At 44.4% G+C, this 20899-nt stretch overlaps 1 protein-coding gene across 3 annotated transcripts in view; it reads right to left on the reverse strand.

The window, feature by feature from the left end:
• The window catches only part of MACROD2 (mono-ADP ribosylhydrolase 2), a 1366388-nt gene that overhangs the window by 968021 nt on the left and 377468 nt on the right, over positions 1 to 20899 (reverse strand). For all 3 annotated transcript variants that reach the window (XM_054984023.1, XM_054984014.1, XM_054984005.1), the window contains exon 5: positions 17857 to 17973. In XM_054984023.1, coding sequence (XP_054839998.1) covers positions 17857 to 17973 — 117 coding nt within the window. The remainder of the gene's footprint in view (positions 1 to 17856; positions 17974 to 20899) is intronic.

A 20899-nucleotide genomic window follows, 5' to 3' on the forward strand; every position in this document is an offset into this window, starting at 1 on the left:
TGGGCGCAGCAGCTGCAGGCCAGGCATGGCAGGTGGCCTCCCAGCCCTCCCGCTCAGCCGCCAGTGCTGCCACCACCAGCTCTGTGGCATGCGGTACCAGCCAGCAGCTGTGCCTGACACCCCCTCTTTGTCGGCACTGGGGGCAGGCGACCCCCTGCCCCTCCGTAGATCCAGCCCTAACTGACTGTGAGCTTTAGTGCTGAGAAAGGAAGCATTTCTCTCTATTAGCTATTGAAATTGGAAATCAAGATTTCTCCCCATAAAAGGTTTATTTTTCCAAACTATAGCTGACATTCGGAACATACTTACTTCAAGAGACCCTGATTACTACAAAAGAACTCGAAAATGGTGGGGGTTGTTGGGGATCAACAGAAAAACAAAAGAAAAAGAGTACCTAGAGATGTCAACAACTGTTAATGTTGGCTATAAAATTGCTAGAGATAAATGGGACATATTTTAGTTTAAAGCAACCCCATTTCACATTCCCTGACCTATTATGCATGGCATAAGCCTTAACATTTTACATACTTTGTTATACAGCTCCTAATTTAGTAAATTTCATTACTAGAATTCATACAAAGAAAAATGGCCCCATATAAAAAGCTGGATACATAATAACCACTTATATAATCCAACATTTCCAAGACCAACTTCTAGTCAGCAAACAGAAAACTAGGTTCAAGTATTTTCCCCGACTGTATTTTGATGCACTACGCAGTAAAGTCCTGTGTTTATTTTATTCATTTATACTCAGCCTTTCTTCCCAGCAAGGACCTAAAGGAGCTTACATCATCGTCATATCCTCACAACAACCTTGTTAGGTAGGTGAGGCTGAAATATAGTCTGCTAGCCCAAGATCACCTAGCAGAATTCCATGGCAGAGCAGAGATTAGAACCAGACAGGGCTGGCCCGTCCATTGAGGTCAGTGAGGCGGCCACCTCAGGGCGCTAAGGGGCCGGAGGGGTGCCAAGCCGGGGGCAGGGGTGTGCGCCACGGAGTTGCTGCTGCTGCTGGCAGCCAGGAGCACATGCTGGCACATGCTGGCACATGCTGGCACATGGGGCAGCTGAGCAGGCAGCCTCTCGTTCAGTTGCTCTGCGGGCCAGGTGCAGCTGGCGGCCAGGGTGGCTGGCTCCGCCAGGCCTGCAGAGCAACTGAACGGGAGGGCTGGAAGGCTCCCCATGTGCGTGCAGCCCCTGCGTGATGACATCACGCGCAGTGACATCATCACACCGCGTCCGGTGTGCGCGCGTGCATGAGCTCACAGAGGCAGCATTAAGCTGCCTTGGGTGCTGGCGACGTTGGAGCCGGCCCTGGAACCAGAGTCTTACAGATCCTAGTCTAATCAAAAAGAGTCCAGTAGCACCTTTAAGACTAACCAATTTTATTTTAGCATAAGCTTTCGAGAATCAAGTTCTCTTCGTCAGATGCAATTGGTTAGTCTTAAAGGTGCTACTGGACTCTTTTTGATTTTGCTACCACAGACTAACACGGCTAACTTCTCTGCATCTAGATCCTAGTCTGACACTCTAACCATGACGCCATGTTGACTTTCTACATTTCACATTTGTCAGGCAGCATGGAGTGGTGGGGAAAGTATGATGACGAGAGGAATTTCCTCACTTTGACAGTTACCACTGTCACACCCGCCAGCAGTGGAGATGTTATTTTTATTTCACAACCCTAGGGCTGCCAGGCCCCCCAGCTGGGTGGAAGATCCCACGCTTCCACCCTCTGCCTCCCCTCCCCACCATCTGGCCGGGGGGGGGGGAGTGGGAGAACAAGCTTCCTGGGGGTGTTCCCAGTGCAGTGCGACGACATCACCATTGCCCAGGCCACAGGAGCATTCTCGGGGCCTGCACGATGACATCACTCCCAGAAGTGACATCATTGCTCTGCGTCAGGAGTGGGCATGTGCAAGGACAGAAGAAAGGTGATTGCCGGTCCCCTCCCCCTGGGACGGTAAGGGGTCCTGACAACCTTACACCACCCCCCTCCATAAAAATATGTGAAAGGTCGTTTACGATGGACCGAGCTAGAGATCAATGCCGTTTCAGTGAGGGGAGGTGTGAGGAGGTTTCGGATGCAATGAATGAGCACAGTTGGACCAGGGGAGAAGTCTCGTATCAATCCACGTTTCGCAGTGTGGACTGGAAGTTATTGTTTATGTCTAACTTGTTAGAGTCTTGGGTTCTGTGATCTGCATCACTTGTTAGCTTTCTTTGAACCACGGACAGCTTTTCACTTTTCAGACCCAGATTGTCAGTCAGACCCATGGCTTGCACTGTTCTGACAGCACAGTCAGAGATGCAGGACTTGCTTCTCGCTGGCTGGCCCGTGCAGCCAGAGGCCTGTGCAAATGCCGAAAGGAAAGGCGGGCCATTGCCTAGTTGTCTGAACCTCCCACCAACCCAGACTTCCTTGATTAGAATTTTTTTGCTGTTTTCTTCATGACAAATTTTAAGACAATCCACATGGGCATAAAGAATGTTTTGTGTTGAACTGTTAAGTGATATGGTGGAAAAAAAGGAAGATTAGAAATCAATGTTCACTCAGAATTGTACAAACACGGGTTGCTGCTGTGCTCCAAGAAGATACTAAATCAGGCGTGGCACATCTGTGTCTAATGTGATTTTCTACATACTTGAAGAAAGAAAGACCTGCAGGAGAGAGTGCTTTCGGAATGGGTAATCCTTAGAATCTTTCAGCTACAGATTTCTGGTTCAATTCCAGTTCAGGTCAATAACGGCAAAGCTCTTCCCATTCAGCAGCCGTTTATCAGCCTATGTAAAATTAATTGTAGGGCTCGATGCAAAGTTCAGTGGTAATTTTCTACTACACAAGTCATTGGGATGTTTAGGATCGACAGCAAACTATTTACTAGGATTTTAAAGCACAAGAAGTTAAGAAATGTGTTCAAACGAAGCAGTTAGAAAACTTGCACAATGTTGACAGCCTGTTGAATTTAAACTTTGCTGCTGGGTGCAGAAGAGTTCAGCCGCACTCTGCCTCCCCAAGAGAGGGCAGAGGTGGCGGTGCATTAAGCCTTCAGCAATAAACTTACTTATCCTGCATGGCACAACTACATGCAGACATAGAATACAGTGAGATGATGACACCTTCAGAAGGGATCACAGAGGGCCAAGTTTATTGATTTTATATCCGTTAAAGGAGGGTCTGAAGCAGGCACAGGCCAGTCCCCATACCAGACCCCAGATGCAGTGTGGGCAACTGGTGGAATGCAGGAAAGCCTGCCCTGTCTGTGCATTCCTCCTTGCACAAGGCTTCTTGATGCCCGAGGGAGGTGAACCACTTCCTTTCCCCCTAGCTGCTGATCCCATAGGTTGAGGAGAATGGCACCTCTCAAAGGGTTCTTGCCCCTGTTCCATTTAGGCACCGAGGACCCCAGCCTGGTCTCAGGAGTACCCGTTCACCCTACAAATGATGCCTCAGGGTATTCATGTAAGCTGCACTGCATAACTCTCAAAGAACTCCACCAGCATGCCTGCCACCAGTCCAGCCCAGCACAAGAGCGACTTAAACATCACTGAACTGATGGACTTCCCGGTGTCAATTCGCAAAGCAGAGTAGACAAAAAAACCAAAAAACCACAGTGTGGTGCCAATCTGCCGGGGGGGGGGGGAATTCCTACTTGGTTCCCCAAATGGGCAACCAGCTTGTGCCTACTCTAAATTAAAGGGGAAGTGGGTGAGTGTTCCCTTCATTGCCGGTCAAAGTGGGTGGTAGGGCACCAGCCCCCTATACGGCCTTCCTCCCCTACATCCTTGACTCAGGGTTGGGCTGGAATGGATCTCCTTCCACTGAGGCAGCAGGCCAGTGGGAAACAGGGGGTGGGGGGCAGCCATGGGTTGACGTCATTTCTAAGGCAAACCTGGACGTGGTGTCATGCTGTTCTAGGATTCAGTGAAAAGTCTAGAGTTTCTGCTGAATCCCAGAGCAGTGTGACATAATTTCTGGTTGTAATCCGGAAATGATGTCACATCATCAAGTGATGGTGTTCTTTCCCAGCCTTTTCCCTCTGCCAGCTTACCAAGCGACAGCGGGAATTGTGTGGTTGCCAGATTGAAACCGGGGGAGCCAGAATGGCTTTACCCAAGATAGTAGCTAAAAGACCAATTTATTTAATCTTTGCATAGTATATTTAATAGTTACCTTGTCGTGGTCATTTAAACTTCTTTTCAGAAAACGGATTTCAAGGGTCTCAACTACTATAACAAAAGAAAAATCTCTCCTGGGCACACTGATAATATAACTGAAAAGGACTAGAATAACCAAGAAAAATGTAGAAATAACTAACAAAAATATAGAGTTTAGCTTTCATATTACAGTCAACAGATTCTAAACAGTTTGGCTTCCATATTACAGATGACAGATTCGAAATATCAATAAAGCTATATTGCTTTTTTAAAAAAATAAAAGTGTTAAATTACTAACCCACAACTCACTTTGCAAGTGGTTTCAAGTTCAAGAATGTGACCTAACTGGAATGATTCTGCAGCTAAAGTAACTAAAACTGGCACAAGAGAGGAAGACTTTGGAGCGGGACTCAGGCAGCACTACCAGATGTTGACCCTTTGCCACTCTCCTTTGTGGAGAAGTCCCCAAGTCCTCATGTTGGGCATTTAAGAGATTTTTTCATTACTTTAACTGGAGATGAAAGAGAGTCTTTCCCCTATACTCTGTAAAATTATCTATTTTGCCTTGGAATAAATAATTTTGTTACCTATTTGCATGAGGCTTTTGCTAAAATGTTATATCTGAAAGCTTATTGGCAAAAGTTAGCTTTATTAGAGCTGTAACATGTCTTGTCTTTCAGGGCGTTTAAAGAGTGCTCACATTTTATGATGTGGTAAATGCGTATTACAGTTTTATTTCTTTTGCAACTTGTTGCCGTTTGTGCAAGCCACTTTGCACCCTTGAGATATAAATGTTTTAAAATAGTCAATTAAAATTCATCGCAAGCCTTCAATTAAATCCAAGTTTAAAGGAAAGAGCACAAACCACCGCTTGTGGATCAGATGCAATAGTAATGTATGGTTGGCCACCGATCTGCCATTAGATTGCCACATCCACTGGGAGGAGGCAGAGCATGTGAACCTGAAGATCCCCCAACCCTGTTGGGCATTTACTTTGAATTGAGCAACAACTGCAGCTGGTCTCAGCTATCTGACAGTCATCACTTTTAAGGGCAGACTTTGCATTCGGATTCAAATATCCAGTCTTATTTTGAAGTCAGCCTACTCCAAGAAGCTGTATTTGGGTTAGGGTTGCCAGGTCTCTATACCCACCTGGTGGGAGGGGGGAACCTGGCACTTACCTAGAGGTACAATCCCATGGGTGTGCTCCTGGTGCTGACATGATGACATCACTTCCGGGAAGCCTGGCAGTGGGCTTGCTCCCAAGCGTTGTGCAGGGCCAATTCAGCTCACTGAGGGCCAAAATTCACCCCTACTGGGCACAATGATGTCACTTGAGGAAGTGACATCGTCGCACCCACCAGAGAACTCACCTGCTGCAAACTTGCCTGGGAGGTTCCTTGCCTTCTGGGCCCAATCACCATGCCTCTCCCCCCCCACCCCCGCCAGCCAGGTAAGTGGTGGTGTGGGGCAGAGGCTGGGAGTGGGGCATCCCCAGCCCCACCTGGGGACTGGCGGCCCTTATTCAGTTTTGTCTGACCTTTTGTTCCTGTGGCAGCATGGGGAAGAGTCACCATGGACTCTAAAGGCTGTATAAACAAGCCTTGAGATTTTATAAGTCACAAGAGACTGTGATTCCAAAGCATCACTGGGGTGGATCCCACCATCCTCCAAGGAGCCTTCCGCCAACCTATGGAGCCTTCTTCCAACTTAAAGGGCTCTTCCTGAAACAGAAAATAACTTAAGTTGGAGGAAGGCTCCTTAGATTGGAGGAAGGCTTCAGGATACAGTGAAGCTTCCCACCATTAGCATTCCACACCCTGGGAAACTCTTATAGGATGACTCAGCCCAACCCCAACCCTCCTGAGTAGATATAAATGACCTGCCAACATATTTTCCACACTGTGACACTGAGAGATCTCTGTCTTTTGGTGCTACACCTCTGAAGATGCCAGCCACAGCTGCTGGTGAAACGTCAGGAACTACAACGCCAAGACCACGACTATACAGCCCGGAAAATCCACAACAACCATCGTTCTCCGGCCATGAAAGCCTTCGACAATATACTGGGTGTAATTGTTTTTAAAATGGTAGGGGAGGTGGGGGCCAAGCACTAGCCCCACAGCATGATTCTTCTTGGAAAACACATATGGCCAGGCAAAAAGAGAAGAGGCGCTACTTTGGGTGTAGCATCCACATCCCGACTATTTTCAAAACAGATAAAGATTTGCACAGCTGAGGAACAGGGCTTGGTAGAAGCTTCAGGGGTGACAAAGAAGGCAGCCGTAGTGCTTCTGGGAGGAAGTCTTGAAAGAGAAGGTGCCCTGGAGAGGTTCCTGGGATGCTCCAGAGGCAGTTAGCTATTCTAGTCACAGTCTTACGTCACTCATGTAAGCAGTGGCAACAGTGTGAGCGAGAGATGGGCACGAACCGAAATACAAACCAAAGTTTGACATGAACTGGGCCGGTTCGTGGTTCGCAAACCAGTGGTTCATCAGAGCCCATTTCTGCCAAACCGCCACAAACTTTAGGCTGATTCCTTTGGTTCATTTTTTGGTTCATCACTGCAGACAGCCTGGCACCAATCAATCAGTTTCCTAGGGAACAGGGGATGGGCTTTCTGCAGACCTTCTGCTGACCCGGAAGTGACCTCCTGCTGACATGGAAGCGATGATTTGCTGATCCGGAAGTGGCGTTTTCATGAACCAGATGAACTGGTTCCTGAACCGGGGTAGGTTTGTGAAAGTTTGTGGTTCATGAAACGTGACGAACCACGAACTGCACGGTATGTTTTCCCCCCAGTTCGTGCCCATCTCTAATGTGAACATATCCCCATTCGTTTTCAATACAGCTTACAGAGCTGTTTTACTAAGCTGTTTTCAGGTACAGAACCACAGTATTAAAGATTACTGTATATGTATTTTCAGAAATAATTACGTCAAGTCCACTGGCATCATCTCTGCAGGTCTCTAGCTATCATGTGCATCTTCAGTTCAGCTCTTAGCAGCTGATTCATTTGGAGTCAGTGATGCAACTCCTAAAGCAAACTATTTTTTTATCATCTTATTTTTCTGCTACTTAATTTGAGAGTTTAATTGTAACTTTCCTGTTTGAAATAAATCGGACTAGTAAGAATTATTCATTTACATACAGCCCAGGAGTCCAATGGCACTTTAGAGACTAACAACATTTATTCCAGCGTAAGCTTTTATGAGTCAGAGCTCACATCAACAGATGCATCAACAGTTGCATCGTGTCAACAGATGCATAAATCTATATGGCCAATGCATTTATATCGAATGCTGCAAACAGCAGAAATATGAAGGAGAAGATGTTACTAAGGGAGGCCCCTTCAGATCCAATCAAAAAGGAATCTATCCACTCAGAACAGGCGAGGGCCACAGTCCACAATGATAAACAGGTAAACTGGCATTAACATAAAAATTAATCAAAAGAAGTTAATCCCATTTGGCTATCTTGCGTTGCCAGTCCCATCTGGCTGACTAACTTGCCTCTATGGTCACACCCATTCTGCACTGAGCACTTAAACAGAAGATGTAGATCTGCTGAACCTATTTTTCCAAAGACAAAAAAACCCGATGGGTATTTCCTAATAAAGATGAAGTATTCATTCTGTGGGAGTCTATATTTTAAAGAACCGTGGCTTAAACTTTGCTTGAATTTTTCTTGCATGACAGAAAACCAGCCTGTAGAGGTCAGACTTCAATGAGAAATTTAGATTGTAAAATCTTTGCAATTCAGAAATATATCAAGCCAACTGGCAGTAGCGTTCTTAATATCATGCAACAAAAATATACAGTATGCTGTGAGGCTTGGAGTGGAGAGAATTTCACAGTATGGTCCCTCGGCTTCTGCTAAGGAAACAGATGCTGGAATATAACACACTGCTAAATTAAGTCCTGGTTAGACACAGTTTTGATGGTACAACTTCAGTCACTTTTAGCACCTTTATTCATACCATTTTTGCTGGATCAGATGTTTCCCGGAAGCTGAGATCTCTTCTGCCTGAATTCTAAATGCACGGGCCTCCCGTGCTAGAGGGCGGGGCTATTTGCACGGCCTTGTAGAGACTGAGGTGGCCTGTAAATCACAGCCATACCTGATCATTTACTGATGATTATTAACCGGAAAATAGTATGGTATAGCAAGTAGACTGAAACAGGATTGAATTGGGTCAAAGTAACCAATCTCATCCAGTGAAGCCTGAAATTACCCAGCTACCACTTTGTCAAACACCTTTCCCAAAACAACAACAACAACAACAACAATTTGATTTATATACCACCCTTCAGGACAACTTAATGTCTACTCAGAGCGATTTACAAAGTGTTATCATTATGCGAGGTGGGTGGAGCTGAGAGAGCTCTGAGAGAGCTGTGACTGACCCAAGGTCACCCAGCTGGCTTCAAACGGAGGAGTGGGGGATCAACCCCGGCTCTCCACATGAGAGTCCCGTCGTTCTTAGCCACTACACCAAACTGGGCAATAGTCAATAGTTTCTGGCATTGTCTCAGTACAAGAAAGCAGAGACTTCCTCCATTTATGCTCTATTACCATGTTTCATGGGTCTTGGCTCCTTGAGAAACCACAGGGCTGAATCAACAGCCACACCATCCAGAAGCTGTCTCAGGAGCTGTAGTCTCTGTGGGTGGACCATCTTAATTGGCCCACCCCATCCTTACAAAGATGGCCAATCCCCAGCACTCTCTATCTCAGCAAGTAATGGACGATCCATGTCACAAGGGAGCTATAAAAATCTCTCCCACTTCCAAATGATTTAACTCTGTCCCTTGATACAGGAAAGCATATTGAGCTCATGACCTGCCAAACGTATGGAGACCAAGTCATTTTGCAAAAGGCCAATGGCAATCAAGGTGGCTATGAAGCCCTAAAGCGTGCTGGTTAAACTGGCCTCACTGTGTACGAAGCCACTGAGAACCGAAGCCTTGGGGACCTCAACATCTGGTCTGAAATCAAACTCAAGCCGCTCAGAGAGGGAAGCTGGTCTAAAGAAGGGAGCTCAGATTCTCAAAAGTTTGATGGTGGTGGAGAGTTCCCTCAAGTCAGAACCCTAGTGGGGTTTTCATGGCAAGAGACTAACAAGAGGTGGTTTGCCATTGCCTGGCTTTGCAACCCTAGTCTTCGCTGGAGGTCTCCCATCCAATAACTAACCAAGGCAGACCCTGCTTAGCTTCTGAGATCTGATGAGATCAGGCTTACCTGGGCCATCTAGGTCAGGGCTCTCAAAAGTTTACACTCTGAAAATTTTGTTGGTCTCTAAGGTGCCACTGGACTAAAATCCTGCTGTACACCTGCAGAATCTCTGATGGCCCCAAACGCATGCGCTCAGAACTAGAAGGCCATAACACAGCAATGGGTCCAATAGACCATGTGACTCCCCCTTACCCGTCGCAGAACCTAGGCTGGTGCTGTACACGATCAGCGTCTCTATTTGTCCAACCAGATCTCAGGTCAGAATATAGTTACGAATAATAAGATAATATTTACAAGGAAAATGTATCTTTTTCCCCACAAGAGGAACAGCTGCTGGGGAAGACAATTTTAGCAAAAAACCTACCCAAGTGCAATGAGGCCAGAAGCCCCCCTTCTCCTTACAGGGGCTTCTGCTGCATTTTATAGGTGCCATATGTACTTTCCTCCCAAGCCAGTTTGCTATAATAGATAAGCAATACTAATACTAAATTCTAATAATGATAATATGGCTTCTTGTTGCCTAGTTTGGAATTGATGTACTATGATGCACGGATGCTGCATCTTTGAAATGAACAAATGTAATTAGAATTTCGTAAATGATACCAAAGCAAATAGATTTATAGGCTTAAACCCATCTCACCTTAGGCCGATGCCCTCCAATACGTATTTTAAAATACAGCCAGATGATTGTGCTCACACAACGATAGAGTGCTTCCTAATCTCTAAAGATAACTCTAATTAAACAGAGGCTGATTATTCCCACTGTGGAAAATGCCAATGACGCTGCTAAGTACTTATAGCACAGCAGGGACTGCCTTGGAGGGCACATTTTACATTATCGCTTTGCATTGATCTACATTGTTACATTAAATTGATCAGAAAGATGAAGCTAGAGCTCGGTAGCATTTCCTGAAGGACGGGGCTGCTCAGTTAACAAATTTCTGGGGTGTGAAAATTAACAGCAGCATCACATTATCAGGACAATACTGGATGTTAATAAAGGCATGCCCCCCTTGCAGTCTCTCTGCCACATCAAACACAAGAACAAAAGACAAGGAGGCCTTGCTCAATATCGAACACGTTGACAATAAAAACCCATCAAATTGCAGGTGCCCAGATACACCCGCAGAGCGGAGGGAGGGGCAAGCAGCTGTTTGCTTCGCTTCTCTTATTAGATTAATTTTAAGGTTTTGCTGAACTGAGATCTAAGTAGACTATTAAAACATCTGCTTTCTGGGGAGAAACAAAACAAAACAGGAAGAACTCAAAATTCGCTATCAGTCTCCTGAAATTTTCTTACTAAATTATCAGAGAGGTGAACGAAAATCAGACTCTCTTCTTTTGCAACCATTTCTTTTGAAATGGAGATTGTGGAACTCCCTCACCAAGGAGGCAGATTGATCTTGTGTAGTCTATAGTCCCATTCGGACTGCCGGAGGCAGGGATCCCCCACCCCTTGTGGGGGTGGGTGATCCCCCGTCCCTGCTCCCCGCCCCCCGCCCCCACTTACCTGAGCAGCGGGGGCGGCACCTTCCTTGCTGCAGCCACCGGGATCGGGCCTGTTTTGGCCCGGATTGGGGCCACTGTGGAGTGTGGGAGCGCTCCTGAGCTCTGCAGCGTTCAAAATGGGCCCAATCCACAGCAAATCGGGCCCATTTTCAGCAGCTGCAGAGCACAGGAGTGCTCGCACATGCCACAGCGCCCCAAAATGGGCCCGTTTTGGCGCGGATTGGGCCCATTTTGAGGCGCTGTGGAGCACAGGAGTGCTCCTCCACTCCGCAGTGCCCAAAATGGGCCTATCCTGCCATGGATCGGGCCTGTTTTGAGGCGCTGCAGAGTCCATAGCGCCCCAAACGGGCCCGTTTCGGCGCGGATTGGGCCTGTTTTTGAGCTGTTGCGGAGCACAGGAACGCTCCTGCGCTCCACAGCACCCAAAAACGGGCCTGCCCAGGGGCCGTGCGATGACGGCACTCTGGAAGTGACATCATCACGCCTGTGGGGGAGTGCACGCGCGCTCCATGCGCTCACCCCCCTCTCCCCTAAGGTAAGTGCCAGGCCCTTGTCCCCCGCCGGGAGGTTGAGGGGGCCTGGCAACCCTAGCAGGGGGAGCAGGTGAGGTTACCAGTGCTGGTTTGAGAAACTCCCAGAGATTTGGGGGCTGCGCCTGGGGAGGGACTTCAGTTTCTCCAGGACTCTATAATATGGCACAGAGTCCACGCTCCAAAGTAGCCATTTTCTCCAGAGAGATGTTGAAGGGAACCAGCTATCAAGATAGTTTTCTGCTGTGTATAAACCAGGCTTGAGACAGAGTGTCCAGTGGGCATGCTGAAAATCTCTGCCCCTCCTGAAAGGTTTTTTATGAGGTATACTCTGCAAGCTGGAGCAGAATGCGCCCGTCCTCTATCCAGACACTCCCATTATCCCTCCTGGCTTCTTCAAGGGGACATCAGCTCAACTGGTGCTGATCCTCCTATATTTATTTATTTACTTTATTCTCCACAGTGGGGAAACAAAGCAGCTTCCATCATTCTCCTCTCCTCCAGTTTATCCCCACAACAACCCTGTGAGGCAGGCTAGGCCAAGACTGTGTAACTGGTCCAAGGTCCCGCAGCAAGCATCCATGCCGAGGGGGGACTGTAAGCTGGGTGTCCCGTAGACTTGCCAGGTTTCTGCTGGCTGCGGGGGGGGTGGGGGTGGGGGTGGGGGGTCCCCTTCTGCCAGAAGTTGCTTCTTGCCATCACTCAGCGGGCTGATGGGAGAAAAGTGGTGGGGGAAAGGAGGAGGCAATGGGCAGCAGCATCCTGGTATGCTGGCGTCACTCATGTGCACCCAGAAGTGACGCTGGGGTGTCACCAGAGACATTCTAGCATCTGAGCATTTTGCCCAAAGGGCAGGGGGGGGTCCCCAGTGACACACTGACACAACTTGCAGGCACACAGGGAGAGGCATCAGTGCACCACTGGCAATGCCACCTCAGTAAGTCTCCTGCAGCTGGCATCCTTGTGCTGGCAACCTTAGCCTCCCCTGGTGCTAGTCTGCCTCTCTGACCACTATATACCACAATTATCCCATTTACCTACTTAGACAAATAAATAGCAATTCCCATTGCCCGGCCACTTTTTCTCCATTCTCTCCACCCTCCCTGCTCTGGGTTTCACTTGCTCCTATTGCAGAAATTCCCAACAGCAAACACGGTTTCTTTTTTTTTTAAGCTTTGGGTGATCTTGGACAGCCCCCCAGTGATACAGTTGCTTACGATTGCGGGAATCCCACCTAGCACAGCTGCAGGTCAAGAGTCTTGGTCAAGAAATTCGTGGAAGGAACATGAACAACCTGAAATATGCTGATGAACTCCACATTACAAGCAGAAAATAGTGAAGACTTGAAAGGACTACTGATGAAGGTTAAAGGGGAAAGCACCAAAGCAGGATTACAGCCGAACATCAAGAAGACAAAAGTAATGACTATTGAGGAATTACATACTTTTAAAGCTGACAATGAGACAAACTGAAATTGTTTGAGATTTTCTATTCCTTAGCTCAGTCATCAACCAAAAGGGAGACTGCAATGAAGAACTCAGAAAGAGATTGAGACTTGGAAGAGCAGCTGTGAGGGAGCTAGATAAGATCCTTAAAGATAAAGATGTTTCTCTGGGACCCAAGATCAAGATAATCCAAACTATGGTATTCCCCATTACATGTATGGATATGAAAGTTGGACAGTGAAGAAAGGTGACAGGAAGAAAATTGATTCATTTGAAATGTGGTGCGGGAGGAGAGTTTTGCAGATACTATGGACAGCCAAAAAGACAAATAAGTGAGTACTAGATCAAATGAAGCCTGAATTCTCCCTAGATGCTAAAATGACAAAACTGAGGCTATCGTACTTTGGTCACATCACGAGAAGACAAGATTCTCTGAAAAAGTCAGTAATGCTAGGAAAAGTGGAAGGCAATAGCAAAAGAGAAAGACCTAAAACGAGGTGGCTTGACTCAATAAAAGAAGCCACATCCTCCAGTTTGCAGGATCTGAGCAAGTCTGTTAATGATAGGACGTTTTGGAGATCTCTCATTCATAGGGTTGCCATAGGTCGAAGGCGACTTGATGGTACGTAACACACACACACAGCTGCAGGTCCATGCAATGATATAGTTAAAAATTATTCATATATTAATTTTCCAGACTGCTCCCATTGTTCATGAGCCCAAGGGAAGAAAGCATACGTAGATGGAATGTACTGGGGCAACTATTCACAAAGCGAAATGTTCCAAAGAACAGGGCTTCACAGTTTATGACTTAGGTTGTGAAAAAAATAATTAAGAAGAACAACCGCAACACTGTTGTGGACATACTCTTCACACAGCAGTTATTCCAAAATATTCTTTAAAGCACGTTGGGTATACGCCAAAGGGCAATAGCCAAAGGGCTCTCGGCTATGCAGCTCATAGTCTGCAATTTCTATAAAGTCATCTAAGGAATCCAGGACCACCCCGAGAGGTCTTGTTTGTTTGATGTGTTCCAGTTTATTTATGTATTATTATTGTAAGCTGCTTTGAATCCCTTTAAAAAAAGTGGGATATAGATAGATAGGTGGATGTATAGATACATAGATAAGATCTTGTGGGTCGTAATAAAAATCATGAAGCTGATAGGTCAGCAAACCGTTATCCTCGTCGCCAAACAAAACACAAAATGGATGAGGGTAGAATCTGAATTTTGAAGGTAGCCATTCTCCAGCCCAGGTTCAAATTCCCCATCCTGTCATGAGGATCACTGACTGATCTTGGGCAGCTCGCTTTCTCCCAGAATAACCTAACTCACAGGGCATTTCCGAAGATAAATGTGAACCACGTATACTGTCCTGAGCTCCTTGAGGGATAGGCAGGAAAAGAACCTTACTAGATAGGTATCTATAACCTGGAACAGATATAATACACTGGTTAAGATAATTATTCATCCTTTAGTGGAACAAAAATGAGGATTAGAGCAAAGAAACGTATTTTGGTGGAAACACTACATTAATATAAATCTATACCACTTGATAGGACTGCTGCTAATTGAGTTATCCTGCTGGGGGTTTTTTCTGCCTGCCCTACGGCACCTAATACCTTTGTAACTGTTTCCCGTTCAAATAGCATAATTACTTTTTTAAAATGCCATTTAGCTGGGAAGATTTTTTTTAATTCATTCATATTTCACCATCCTATCCATATGCAACTCCAGGGAAAGTTTACTTCTCTCTCTGTCTTGCTAATATGCTTCTATTTTCAGAACAACGATGGCCTGTTTTCCTGTGTTGATGACTCCTTCACATTAAAGAGCATGTGAGGAATTAGAACACCCAAAGTTCCCTCTTTCTTGCTTACAGGAGAAAATTAACATCAGAAGTCCAGATAAACACATCAACTCAGAAAATAAAAGATCAAAACATTTTAACCAGTTCCTAAATAGGACAACACAAAAGTGCTTTTTCTATATTTTAAAAAAGCACATTTTTCTCCATTATAGGTACATAAATTATATTTAAAAATAGTTTCCCACTATTATCATTCACATGGTTCCTTCTTGTGATTTAAAGATTGTCATCATCTATAGAACATGGTTAGGTGCATAGAACATCCACATGTGTGTATGTTTAGGGGACAGATGAAGGTTATGCATTCAGTGCCCAGGGATGTGTGTGTGCTGTATTCCTTGACGAAATCCAGGCACTGATTCCACTAACTAGTAATCAGTACAGTCTGTTAGATTTTTATTGCAACTTTTATCCGGTGAGCTTACCTGTGACGTTCTGGCTTCCATTCTATCCTCACAACAACTGAGAGAGGGGGGCTTTGGTCTAATGTTACCCAATGCACTTCATGGGAGAGTGGAGAGATTTGAATCCAGGTCTCTCTATTTCATATGATAATCTAACCACTACTCTATGCTACAGCTTAGAATGAAGGGGAGGAAGCATAAGCATCTTAGCATTACTGTATTTACTGGAAAGGAAGACAACATGAATATAAGAAAACCCCAAATATAAGAAAACCCTCTTTAAACTGTTATGCACACACAAAAAATTATTGCTTGACATAACTGTAAATTGTGTGTAAATGTAAGGCAACCCTGTGATGGATGAGCAAAGGTCCTGCCCTTTCTGGAAACAAAACAAAACAAAACACCAATCCCTTTTAGTCTTGTTTGGTGTGTTAACAGAGCAGCTAACAGCCAATCAGGATCCCTGGAAGGGTTGGAGGAGCCAGGTTTGGGGGGGGGGTGAGAGAAAAAGGGGAGATTCTCCCAGCTGCAGTTAGAGACGGTTCCTGTCTCCAGAGGTCTAAGTTGGAGAGGTCTCGTCTCAGGAGGCTTCAAAGGTCTCCGAATCTGTCTTTGGAGCAAGGGAAAACAAAAATAGTAAAGATACAGGATTTTGCCACCAGAGGAGTGGACTGAAAGGCATCCTTTCCTAGGACACTGTGGTGTCTTAGAATACAGTTTGTGGGGAAAAGTTGTCTGTTAACTGATCTCTGCACTCCTAAATATCCAACTGTAACCTTATAAAGGAATAGGTCCAGCAAGTCTGTGCTAGTCCTGTAAACAGTTCCTATCCACTTTTCTAAACCACCTTTTCCCCTGTCCTGGGGGAAAAATGAATGTTACTGTTCTTTTCCCATTTCTCTCTCTTGGTGCTTGACTTATTACATTCTGAAGCCACTTGGATTAAGTCTGTCAGGTGGAGAGTTAGGAGTACAGACCACACTGGTTAAAGCTTTACATCACCCTTCTTCTGTCTCAACATCATTTAAGATTCCAACCTTGTGCAAAGGTCTTTATATATATCGCATATAACCAGAACTATTGGCTTACGGCAGCACCCAACTTGTTGGGGCTCCATCAACAGAGTCATGTGGCAAAAGAAGAAATATTTGGCCTCCTGCACAAACTCAGGTATAAACCTGGAAAGGGGGGGGGGGGGGAAATACAAGTGCTATAGTCTTGATTTATCAAGAGCCCAGCCAAGAGCAGAGAAGACCAGGATGGGTTTGGCATCAACAGATGTTCTGGAGAACGGAAGACATTCTAAACGTACGGCAAAAGGAAGTCCAGAAGTTTGCAACTACTGGCTCCCAAGTACTGAATGCTATTAAAGTTCCAGCCCTCTCCAGCTTGGGACCAACGTAACTTAAATAACACCTATCGTATATGAACCCACCTAATCACTGCAGTCATCTCTGGAGGCGCTTCTTCTCTTGCCCCCATCATCCGAGGTTAGATGGGCGACAACCCAAGAAAACCTTCTCGGTTGTGGCACCAAAATTACAGAAGTCCTTCCCAAAGTGGCAATTTACCTGTCCCACCACTGCCCCTCACCAGACAGTTAAGAAGACGTCACTGTTTCGTTTGGTGTCCCACTACTGCCTCCACTTCCTGTTTATGTGTTTAATTGTTGTTTTTATTTTTATTTTTAAATAATACGTATTTTTAAAAGCTTGTGTTAATGGCTTTTATTGTTTGCTGCATTCGGGACCATAACTTGCGGGGGGGGAGCATCATAAAAATGTTTCAAATAAATAAATAAAATTGGCATTCTTTATTCGAAACAATTTAAAAAATAAAAATATGTCCTAGATTACAGTACTTGTTTATTCACATATGTAAGCCATCTTAATATATATCTATGTTGTTATTTTATGTATTAGTTGTTTACTGTTTATTGTTGTTTTTTATATTGAATAAAATTTAAAAATAAAAGAAATAAAAAAATAAAAATATGTCCCACTTCTTTATATGCGTTATCACACAAAACCCAGTTGCACACTGTTACTGTGTTGGTGTTCACTTTTCCAAATGTGGCTAAACAGCTATGCAAAAAGGTCAACACAATAACCGGTCCCTTATTTGCATATAATGGGATTTCTGACAATTCCACTTTCAAAGCAGGGGGACACATTCCAGCTCTGGGAGCCGCATGCCACTGAATGCCCCAGAATGACAGATGCAGTCACAGTAATTGCCAATCATCTTGTACACAGCAGCTGAAAACACAGAATGCATCGCTTTGATCTCCTCCTCTTAAAAAACAGTCATAATCAACAAATATGCACAAGTCATAGACGCTACCTGCCATGGAGCTCAATTTGGTAATGTACATTTTGTTAACACCTTAGAATGGTTTTCATGAATGTAGGCACCACGATATATACACAAGCCCACTATCTGTCTGCTGCGAAGTACTTCTGTCTGCTGAAATGCCAAAGCAAGCACACCCTTTTTCCTTACTCAACAGAAGCTGAGTTTAAAAATAAAAAAGACATCCCAGTTCCCCAAAGGGCAAAGGTCACCACCAACCATGCTTAATTTAATGCCACTGACAACACGGTAAACAAATGCCTCGTTAAATTAAGCTGTTGAGAACTGAGGTATAGATAAAGTTTCAGCTTTTTAAAAATATTAATGCGTGGGAAGTAGCTTTACTTACATTTCGCGGGAAGGTCGTACCCACAAGTGATTTTCGCTTCTCCGGTTGCACAGCCAATCAGGTTGCGACATTCAGCGACTAGGCAGGGCCCGGCAGCTCTGTGTATACAACCATCCACTAAAAATTTTAAAGAGAGAAAAGAAAGAATATTTTTATATATATATAAAGTCTTATCAAAGACAAAGAGAACACACTGTGTATCTCTAGGCGCTTACTGTGATCACTTAGCATGGAGGCACACCAAAGAAACAGGAGCGACGGTTGAGGGTACGTACAAAGAAATTCTCCCAATACAATCTCTCTTGTATTAATGACACCAACTATTAGCCAGTTGACAAGTGAGAAGAAGGTTTTGCTTTGTTGTTATGAAAAGGCAGTGTGGGGAAAAACCCAAAAAAACGCTTAATTTAATATTTGTTGATACAATCTAATCTCTTTTGGTTAGTTGGTGGGATATTAAACATTAGAAATAAATGAAATAATCCCCCCAGGCTGCTTAGGACTGACCATATCACAAAATCTTTTAACACAGAACAATTTACACATCACAACAGTATCTCTCCTTGAATTTCTTTCATGTTGCCACTGTAATATTCCAAATGCTTAATCATTGAAATCATAACAGCTGCAGCTAAAAGTTACTGGTGCAGTTCCTAGCTGCTTATTGCCCTCAAGAGCCCAGAAGAAAAATATTAGCAGCGGAACAACAGCTGAACAGGAAAAGCAAAAAAGAACCAGACATAGCAATTTTAGCCCATTCCCATATAGTGAGAGAGAGAAATATTATCTTTTTCTCTGTTAGAGACAAAGTACTGTAAAGAAAAACCAAAACCAATTAAAAAAACATCATAATTATTGCAAGTCACTACATCAGTGACAATGCTAATAATTCATTACAAGAAACCTGTGGTCACCTTATGTTCCCTTCATATGTTCAAAAATTATGTCAGCAGACATAAAAAGTAGTAAAATATGTCCAGAAGTAAAAATCCCCACATTACAAATGTTTATATAAACAAAAGAAGTCATGATGTATCTGCTTTATGGGACTGTGAGATTTAGAGCCATAATAGTATATAATATGAAATTTGTAATGCCTGCCCACGATAACTCTTTGGGATTTGAACCTAGACACTTCCAATCAAGCCAAAATAAATCAGCGTGAGTTCAGAGAACAAGTGACTCACCCTTTCTCAAAACTTACTGAGGCAATAGGGTAACATAGATGGTTATAATGAAAATCCATAGTTGGTATAAAGCTAGAGGCTCTGGACATATACAACGTAATCCTCACAAAAAATGGTGGAAACGGAACTCCACAGAAACTACATTTCCCATGGTTCCTGGCAAACTCTGACACTTCCACACACGTGTACAACAACATCTAGTTAAGAGATGGCATAGCTTGTTGTGGAACAGTTAATTTTTAAACATTAACTTTATTCTATTAACTTCATATGCTCTTCTCTCCCATACTCTATATGAAAACTTCTTTGTACCTCAGGTTCAGCTGTCAAGTCAGTATATTTATTACGGTCAGAGACCAAAAGTAATAACATACAACCTACAATCAAGGTAAGTCATATTATTTACAGAGCTGCCCAATAAAATTCCAGAGTTCGGATTCTTAAATATTTAAAATCTTAAGACCCCTAAAACCAAATTGTTACTTAAATCCCTGAAGTTATGAAATATTTAAATATTTCCCCCTATAAAATACTTCCTGATCTGTATGGCCTACACAGCGAATTTTGCCACCTTTAGAGTAATTTCTTGATCCTTGTAGGCTAAAAGTTTTTCTAGATAAAATGTATCATTTCTTCCTGGGAACTGACTGCAGATTGGAGTTATGACGGTTGCTTTAATATTTTGATAAAGCTCACACTCAAAAAGTGCGTGTCCCCTTGTTTCTATCTTCCCGGCCCCACATATGCATACTCTTTTCTCAAGTGGTTGTTTTGTGTATTTACCCTCTATGACCGCTGACGGTAACATATCCATTCTAAGGAGCGTAACTGCTCTCCTATAGTCAGCTTTATCCAAATTTTGTAAGTAAGGCATCATTATCACTTGGTTTAAATTTCCTATTCCCGGGAGATAACCTTTAATTTGACTCAAGTCATACTGCCTTTCAATATCCAGAATTCTTTGTTTCACGAAGGGTTTGACCGAGCCATATTCCATATTCATCAGGAATTGTTTAGAGAAACCATAATAACCCAGTTTGCGCTCCGTTTCTTTAATCCAGTGCAGTACTCTAGAGTCTCGTGCTATTAGGTCAGTTAAACCGGAGGGTTTAGTCATTAGCTTGAACCAATAAAGAATGGTAGCAACCCACAAGCGCGCTTTTACAGTGACCGTGCTGGTTTCCAAACGAATATGTGCATTAGAGGCACAGAAGGGGATCAGGTCCAGCTGTTCTCAGCTCTTGTTTCTACGCACAAGGAAGTCTTTGTCTCATCCCGGCATCACCTGCTCCCAGGTTGGTTCCTGACCGGCTCCCCACAACATCTGTTCCCCACGTTTCCCTTCAGTTAGTGGCTCACCCACTGGGAGCTCTGACAAACACTGCTGATATGGCAGTGGAGAAATGAGTGAAGTGGGATGGGAGGTTCTGAAGCAAGGCTGCTAACTACAGCAAACGGTAAGTAATGGGGAGGCAGGAGGCCCACAGGGTTTGCATACTATTTTGCGGATCAAATGTCTATGTAGAGCCTACTGCACCCCTCTCTGAAGTTCTTTCCACACCACAGGACTACATGGGAGAAAGGGGAGGGATGACCCTGTGGGTAGTGTTCATCTGGCAGAGAGCCGAGTACCCCTAAGAGTCAGTCAAGCTTGCTACAACGGAAGGCCCAACATCTTTACTAGACTTCAGAAGCGCAACAGCACTTTAATGAGCTCTATGCCTTTTGTTACCTTTCAGGCAGCCTAGATTTTTTAAAAGCATAAATGATTCTTTTTAATACTCAAAATCTATCCTGAACTTGTCTCATTACATTTACAAGATGCTATTCTAAAGTGTATTTTAATCATCACAAGC

The sequence above is a fragment of the Eublepharis macularius genome, chromosome 1 (assembly GCF_028583425.1).
Source record: "Eublepharis macularius isolate TG4126 chromosome 1, MPM_Emac_v1.0, whole genome shotgun sequence".
In the NCBI taxonomy this organism is placed as follows: Eukaryota; Metazoa; Chordata; class Lepidosauria; order Squamata; family Eublepharidae; genus Eublepharis; species Eublepharis macularius.